The sequence below is a fragment of the Alligator sinensis genome, unplaced genomic scaffold, assembly GCF_000455745.1.
Source record: "Alligator sinensis unplaced genomic scaffold, ASM45574v1 scaffold730_1, whole genome shotgun sequence".
NCBI lineage: Eukaryota > Metazoa > Chordata > Crocodylia > Alligatoridae > Alligator > Alligator sinensis.
Genome location: NW_005842027.1, coordinates 2,348,198 through 2,356,882, shown reverse-complemented (window position 1 = coordinate 2,356,882; position 8,685 = coordinate 2,348,198). Strand labels below are relative to the sequence as shown.

The following is an 8,685-nucleotide window of genomic DNA, read 5'->3' as shown; positions in this document are numbered from 1 at the left end:
ATGATTTGGGGGTTATAGCGTCTCCCACAGAGACACCCATCTCAAGTTTGATGCAATTGACCTCATGCTTGATCTTGTTAAAAAAACTGTTAATAATATGTATTCATTTATGTTATTCTTATCATTCTATGGATTAGGTTGTATTATATTACATTACACTACAATAAAGAGAGTGTGTGTGTGTGCGCGCAATATATATTTTTACTATTTGGGGTCATAGTTTAATCAAGTTACAGCCAGGCCTTTAAGTTAAGAGCCATTTCTGGTGTCAAAGGAACAGAAGGAAGGAAAAACTAGTAAGGGATCACTGGCCCACCCAGTACTAGGGCAAGAACTGGTACTCCAAACACAGGCAGAAAGGATATTGTTGGGACAGGCACCCAAGGTACTGTGTGCCTCCATCGGGCAAAATCAGCCTCATAATAATGAAGATCTATCAGGGAAATGGGTAACTAGCCAAGGAAACTCCAGGAATCTTAAGATGGACAGGCTTTCTAGAGAATCCCAAGACTTTAAAAAAGTGAACAGGACTGGCTTGGAAGTATTTAGAAGCTTTTTGTGAATTACTGGTGGTCTTTCTACCATCCTAGGCCTCATGATGAGTCTACGTCCCCAGCAGTCAGGGGCTGCCAGGCTCAGTAGGAAAGCTAAAGTCTGGAAATTTTGGCAGGACTCTTGAACAGGGGTGGACAATTATTTGTGCTGCAGGGTCACATAAGGAGTTTTGGTGAGCTGTTGAGGGCTGGAGGGGTAGGGAGAGGGGCAAGAAGATGCCGACTGATACCATCTGGTCCACCAGCCTCTGCCAGGAGCCTGAAGGAGGACTATGCCTAGTGCTCCTCCACTTTGCCATAGCCAGGGCCTGACTCAGCCACACAGTGCACAGACTCCTCCACCCTCCCCCTGGCTTCCTGTTGATCAGGGGTGGGCTGATCCGGCCCACCAGGCCATTCTATCCGGCCCACAGAGCCCCTAAAAAATTAGTAAATTAATATTTATCCAGCCCTGGCTCCCTGTCAAAGCTGACAGAAGTCAGGGGTAGTAGGATTCAGAGGGAACCCTCAACAGGCTTGCAGGGTTGAGCAGCTCAGCCCTGCCCACCCTCAGCCAGTTCCCTGCTTTCCTGCCCCAGCTCTGCTCCAGCACCAGGGGGCTGTGGCTCCTGACTACCTCACCAGACTAGGAGCAATGTGTGTGTGTGTGTGTGTGTGTGTGTGTGTGTGTGTGTGTGCGCGCGCGCGCATGTGTGTGTGCAGGCACAGGGGCAGAGTGTGTGTGCGTGCATGTATGCACGCGTGTGTGTTCATAGGATAAGTCCCATATGCACACCCCACTATACACATGCACCCACACCTCCCCTCACACTGCCATAAACAAACCCCAGCCACCCTCCCCCCATACCCATGCACAGCCCACATATCCACCCACATGCTCCCACACCCCACATACCCACACACCCACAGCCCCCCACAAACCTATACACTCTTGTATATTATGAGGGGTGTAAGACTTCATTTTAAGCTACTGTGCAGTCACCTTTGTATACTACACAAACACATGTAAACCAGGACAAAAATAATTTTGAAATCAAATTAATGAATGTTGTAGACGTTCAATTTTTAGAATATAATTTGGTATGTTTTTGGTTCTGAGATGAAAAAAAAACCCTTGCTGAAAGAAGTACTTCCGGGGACAAAGGGAGGGACTTCTGGTGGCAAAGGTCCGGGGGGGGATGGCAGGGGAGTAGACCTCCGGTCACAAGATGGCAACCAGGGGGAGGGGCATCTGTCAAGGGATGAGGCACCTGTCAGGGGACAGGGCTACCCATGCGGCCCTCGACAGCTTGCCAAAACTCGGTAAGCGGCCCTCCACCCAAAATAATTGTCCACCCCTGTTACTGATACTATGTAGTCCTGCCAATGCTGCCACTGGCATCCAGACCCATAAGGGACAGGGTGCAATGCAGCTTGCTAAGCAGCCATCCCTCCTGCCCAGTACAATGAGCCACTGCGCCATACCAGAAAAGTCGGGGGTACCTGCCCTGGTTCGAGTCTCCCCTGTGGCCAGCACGGACTCACCTCCTAGTGGTGCCACGCTCATCACAGTGAGCAGGATGGCTACTTGGTGTGTTGCATTGTGTCCTGTCCCACATGGACCTAGCTGCTGGTGGCCGTGGTGTCAGGATTGCGCAGTACCAACAGGAAGCCGGGCAGGGATGGATTTGATGTGAGGGGAGAAGTGCAGAGGAGTCTGTGTGCTGTGTGGTCTGGCTCCAGCTGCAGCACAGTGGAATGGAGCAGCCCTTCCTCAGGCTGTCAGTAGTGGCTGGCAGGCTGGATAGGATCAATTATTGGCAGTAGAGGTGAGGCTAGGAGGGGATAAGTTTTCCCAGGGAAAACCTTGGTCTGTTCCTTGGAACAAGCAGTGGGACAATGGGGAGAAACTTGGGGATCTGAGAGTACCCCTATGGACAGGTTTTTGACAATCTCTCTTACCTGAGGGAGCTCTGCCATCAGATAGTAGAAGCCCTTGTTCTCTTCTCCAAGCAAGGCACTAGCTGGCAAACGTACATCTTCAAAAAACAGTTCTGCCGTGTCCTAAAAAGGACATTAAATAAAACAGCTTTATAATCAGGTTCTCGCCTCCTCCTTGCATCTCCTCTTCCTCAAACTTACTTATTATTACCTAATTCTTATCTACTATAGCCAGATTGGTATTCACTGGAAGTTGCTTTACTAAAGTACACTGTATAACCCCAGCAATGCAGTCTAATTGAGCATATCCTGTTGTCACAGTTAGAACTAGGAACTGAAGTATTAGTAGAGTTCCATTTGATCTATTTGAAAGTATCATGGGTAATCAGAGCTTTTAAACTGCCTCTAAGTCCATCACCTGATAAAGCTCACATAACACACCTGCGCTTTCAGGCCTATTTTTTCCAGCTTGCATCCTTTGATGAATCCTTTCATTCCATCTTCCACAAGAAAAAGGCTGATCCCATGAGCAGCAGAGCGGGCCTCACGGTTTGTAACTGCAACCACAATCACTAAATCACTCAACCAGCCATTACTGATGAAAACCTGTAAGAAAACCAAGATGAAATAAAGTGGCCAGCTGGCAGGCAGGCAGTCATAAGAGAATATTATAAGCAGCAGCAGACCTGGCATATACACTTCTACAACTGAATGCCATTAAGAAGCAAGCTATAAGTGTCAAAACAGTCTTAAGACTGCAGAAACCAGAAAAATTAAGTATTTCAGAAGAGAATCTATAAAACAGAGTTGGCTTCAAGTAGTACAACTTGGATCTGTCTGGAGTCCAAATAGCTCAAAAGTTAATGAATGCTTGGAACAGGGGTTTTCATGTAACTCATTTCACACAGGGAACAAATTCAAAACTTGGTTTTAACTTATTATATATTCTGAACATATCTGAAGTTCAGAGGCATTCAGATGCAAGTCTTTAACTCAGATTATTCTCTACTACAAAGATTCCCTCTATGAACAAGAATATTAAAATATTATGCAAAATCACCTCTTCCAAAAGAGAAGTTGGCGAGGCATAAAATGGAAAAAAGTGGGGATGTTCCCCACTTCTACAACAGTTAATTCTCCATAATACTTGGTCTGTCTGTATTTAAAACTGCACATGCACGTAAGAGAGTGGTGGGAAACTTACATTTGCTTTCTCTGTGCTACATGTTCCAAGTCAGAGCTCTGATCCCACATGATAGATAAAAATAGATGAAAAGAGACCAGAATAAAGAGTAAGAATCCTACCCAGGCCAATTTTAAAACAAAAATTGCTTTGTCTTATCTAGAGTCAGGTATGCAGCATAACAGGCATCTGTCTAAGTAGCAGGTTAATCTACATATGATTATGTTTTTATTACATGACTGTAGCACTGCCCAAAGGCCTCCATCAGAATCAAGGCCTCACTTTACTAAGCTCTGAAAACACAATTAGATTTAGCCATAAATATGGCTAAAAAGTTAAGTAGCATAGATATCACAACAGGAAGAATATTCCAAATAAAACGAAGCAAAAATACTACTACTATGACTGTGCTTTCATCTTGTTCACTTTACCAACCAAAGGTACAAAGAATTATCACCAACTTTTTACTGACTGGGAAACACAGGCCTAGAATGGTAGCATAATCTGTCCAAAATCAAAAAGTTAGTGGAGGAGACAGGAACAAAATTCAAGTTTCCTGATCTTTTAAGGATGAAACCATGCTTCATACCTGTGTAAAGAAACAAAATTTTCCTAAATAGCTGTCAAATGTTCTACAAGAAGTTTCACAGGGTCCCCCAAGTAATATTATTTCAGGGGCTTGGTGAGCAAAAGAAATGGGTTCATACTGCCAGCCTTATGATTGTTTTGACAACTTATGGGTAGCATTTGATAAGCCATTTACTTCATACCTGGAACAGTAAACCCAATGGAAAAAGCCTCCATATTTATGTTGAAGCATCAAGAGGTTTTTGTTTCCCTCAAGCTACAAGGAATTTCATAGTATGGAGGACACTGCTACCAACTTCATGGAACTGAAGGAACAGCTTGAGCTTTAGCGATAGCATGCTAACTAATTACACCAATGCAAGAAAGGAGCCAAATCTTTAAATACACGCCACTTTTTTTGTTCACCAATGAAAGCTCCTCTCTTTAGAGCTTGCTCAGATGATTAAGCAGCATAATGGGAACAAAAATCTTCTTTAAAATGTAACTGACTGAAAATAAAAAACAAAGGGATGAGAATACTTACAACTGGGTACCAACGGTGCAACTGCACCAAATCCCTCACTGACTCAAACTCAATTTCCTAGTTCCTTGACCTGCATTGACCAACGCCATTCACATACCTTACTTCCATTGAGAATCCAGTCACTTCCATCCTTTTTTGCATATGTCCGTACACCCTGCAAGTCACTATAATTGATTTTAAAAAAGCAAGTCATGTATCAAAACAATCCAGCAGTCACATAAGTAACTTTAAAGAAAAAAATAGTATAAAACACGGCATGAAATCTAAAATGCTTTGCACAACTAATCAACCATCTTGCACAATAATAGGCAAAAAGAAAAAGTAAAATGCTGGAATGTATTAAAAGGTCCTAGAGAATAAATACAGGAACTAAGAGCATGTTATGTGAATCTGTGCATCTTTACCACAGCACATGATCCCACTTTATTTTAAACACACCTGCTTACTGCAAGGGGAGCAAAACATGCAGAAACAACACATACTGGGCCAATGCTAGCTTATGCAGACATACCCCAAAAACATCATCTCTCAGGACTACACACTCCACACTAATGCTGCTCTACCCAGGCAGTTCTCCTGTAGAAGCGTTTACTATTTGCAGGACCAATGAGAGCTCTGTAATGAAGGCAGAGCTCCCCACCATGCTACCTCCACTCTGCTTCCTGAACTGAAGCACGGGACCCTGGTTCAGCAATCTCAGTATTGTTTGCACTTAAGTGATGGAAAAGGGATAACTTCTCTCTCTAAAGATTAATGGGAGGAGAAACAAGAAGTGTTAATAGATTCAGAAATAAACCTATTATGAAAAAGTCAAGCCTCTTCTATCCAGGCATGTTATTTCTCACCTGATTACTAGAGGTGCACCAATAATGGTTTTCTTGGCCAATAGTGACAGCCAATGATTAACCAGCCATATTGGCCGATACCAATCTGACAGCCAATTTACAGGAATGCAGCCAGGTAGCTTGTAGAGCAGCATCCTGCCAGTAAGTCTGTGGTGAAGAGCAGATTGAAGCCCTCATGGGCAGGGGCTGCTTAGCCAGGGCAGTGAATGCTATTCCAGGGCTGGGATTGGAACAGGGCTGCAGGCGACTCATCCAGGAGGCATGGGGGGAGGGTGCAGAGCGGGGGTGGCTCCCCACCACTGCACACACCCCTGGGGGAGGCATGGAGGGCCTGTGTCCCCCCTGGTTTTGTGAACTGGGCGAGGGCAAGCTGCCTGCTGTGGGCTCAGGGCAAGGGGCTTTGCCAGCCTTTTCCCAGTGGCAGGGCTGGGGTGGGCAATGGCAGTTCTGGGAGGGGTGGCCTACGGGGAATTTTGGGGTGGCTATAGCCCCTCAATGACCCCCCTAGCGTTGCCCCTGCTTGGGGTAGGGCTCCCAAGAGAAAAGTAGCAGAGTGGAGTGCCCCCAGCAGGGATGACGCTGGGGGAAACTTGGAGGGGGGCTACAGTCACCCCAAAATTCCCCATAACCCCCCCCCAACATAGCCAGTCCTTCCAGCGCCACCACCACTGATCACCCCAAGCAGCTGAGCCTGCCCTGCCCTGCCTGCCCTGAGTACAGCCCCAGCCCAGCCTTGCACCAGGAAAAGGCTGGCACAGCTCCTAGCCCTGAGCCCGCAGCAGGCAGCCTGCCCTCACCCCACACACAAATCCAGAGGGGCACATGCCTCCCCTGGGACTGCATGCAGCAGCAGGGAGCTGCTCCCCCCCTACCCCCCATCTCCATCCCCTCCCCATGCTCCCTGGACGAGCTGCCCATGGCTCTGTCCCTCTCCCAGCCCTGGGGCTGCATTCACCGCCTGCCCCTGCCCCACTCCCTCCCTTACTGTGGGGACCTCGATCTACCCTTCCCATGTCCCTTCCTTCCCACCCCCCACCCCCCGCACAAACTTACTGGCAGGACAGTGCTCTCCAAGCTGCTGGGCAGCATTTCTGGCTACATGCATGCAGCACTTATTAGTGACACTATTGGCTACACCGGTCGGAAAAAAGCCAACGGCCAATAATTTTAATTTTCCTTTTATTGCTGCCAATCCAATATGCAACCGATATATCGGTGCACCTCTACTAATTACATTTTACATATTTTAAATCGTCTGTTCACAGACATATTAGCAACTGTAAGTGTATAACCTAAAGCTAATACAAAGGCAGAGGACAAGGTGATGAGTTCAGAACAAGCATCCTGATCTGACAAAGCTGTAAAACAGCTTGAAGGTTATTAATGTAGTCCTACCTATTTCGGGGTATTGTCCAATCAGTTAAATAACCATACAATCAAAAAACTCAGAAATACTTACATAATGAAATTAGGTACACAGCATGATCATAAGGACAATCTGTCTTCATTTTTGCCTTACCTGCCAGCCCCAGGTTCTGTCATGGCTATAGCACTAATGCATTTGCCTGCAGTCATTTCAGGGATAAACCGCTTAATCTGTTCTTCGGAACCATAGTTTGCGATATAGGGCATGGCTATGTCAGAATGAAGGCCGAATCCTGGGCCTGTACAATTAACGTACATCCTGGGAAAGAACATTTGGAATTTAAATAAACTCTTTGCAGTGACCTAGATGCTGAAATTTTATATTACTGAAACACAGAGCCATCATTGGGAAGGGGAGGGGGGAAGACAAGGAAAGCATCAGAACAATACAATTTTAACTTCAGAAAGTACTTTTGCTGCCAAAACATGAGGCCCTAAGGGACCGTGACCACAGGGAGAGGGGAGTTCAAGAGGAGTGGTTGCTCCTCAAGGGAGCGATCCTCAATGCACAAACTAAGTCTATTCCATCTCGGAGGAAAGGCAGCAAGAGGGCACAGCAGCCCCCCTGGCTCTCCAGGGACCTAGCAGATCTCCTGAGGCTAAAAAGAAAGGCCTACAAAGGGTGGAGGATGGGAGTCACCTCCAAGGAGGATTATTCTGCACTGGTCCGGTCCTGTAGGGAGCAGACCAGGAAAGCCAAGGCTGCAACTGAACTCCAGCTAGCTTTGAGCATCAAGGACAATAAGAAGTCCTTTTTCAGATATGTGGGGAGCCGGAGGAAAAGCAGGGGCAACATTGGACCCCTGCTGACCCAGATGGGGCAACTGACAACTGACGCCCAGGAAAAAGCCAACCTATTAAATAGGTACTTTGCGTCAGTCTTTCATCAGTCCCATGGGACACCCATGCCCGCTACAGGGCCGGGAAGTCCGGGTGAGGGTGATCCCCTGCCCTCCATTAATGCTGACTTTCTGAAGGAACATCTTGAGAAGCTGGATACCTTCAAGTCAGCCGGCCCTGACAATCTTCACCCCAGGGTACTCAAGGAGCTGGCGAGCATCATAGCCCAGCCTCTAGCACGGATCTTTGAAAACTCTTGGCGCTCTGGTGTAGTGCCCGAAGACTGGAAGAAGGCCAATGTGGTGCCTATCTTCAAGAAAGGGAGGAAAGTGGATCCGGCTAACTATAGGCCCATCAGCCTGACTTCTATCCCGGGGAAGATCTTAGAAAAGTTTATTAAAGAGGCCATCCTTAATGGACTGGCCGACGCCAACATCTTAAGGGATAGCCAGCACGGGTTTGTTGCGGGTAGGTCTTGCTTGACCAATCTCATTTCCTTCTACGACCAGGTGACCTATCACCTGGACAAGGGAGAAGAGATTGATGTCATATATCTTGACTTCAAAAAAGCCTTCGATCTGGTGTCCCATGATCGCCTCTTGGAGAAACTGGCCAATTGTCGCCTTGGGTCCTCCACGATCCACTGGCTGGAAAATTGGCTCCGGGGTCGGACCCAGAGGGTAGTAATCGATGGAAGTCACTCATCGTGGTGTCCTGTGACCAGTGGGGTCCCCCAAGGCTCTGTCCTTGGACCCATACTGTTCAACATCTTCATTAATGATGTGGACACTGGAGTCAGAAGCGATC

The 8,685-nt window shown here is 46.9% G+C and overlaps 1 protein-coding gene across 1 annotated transcript in view; it reads right to left on the bottom strand.

The window, feature by feature from the left end:
• ACADL (acyl-CoA dehydrogenase long chain) overlaps window positions 1-8,685 on the bottom strand; it is a 27,931-nt gene that overhangs the window by 14,845 nt on the left and 4,401 nt on the right. The window contains exons 4-7 of the mRNA XM_025202488.1: window positions 7,133-7,297; window positions 4,866-4,932; window positions 2,916-3,080; window positions 2,496-2,597 (exon numbers count right to left, since the gene is read on the bottom strand). Of these exons, the coding sequence (XP_025058273.1) occupies window positions 2,496-2,597; window positions 2,916-3,080; window positions 4,866-4,932; window positions 7,133-7,297 (499 nt within the window). The remainder of the gene's footprint in view (window positions 1-2,495; window positions 2,598-2,915; window positions 3,081-4,865; window positions 4,933-7,132; window positions 7,298-8,685) is intronic.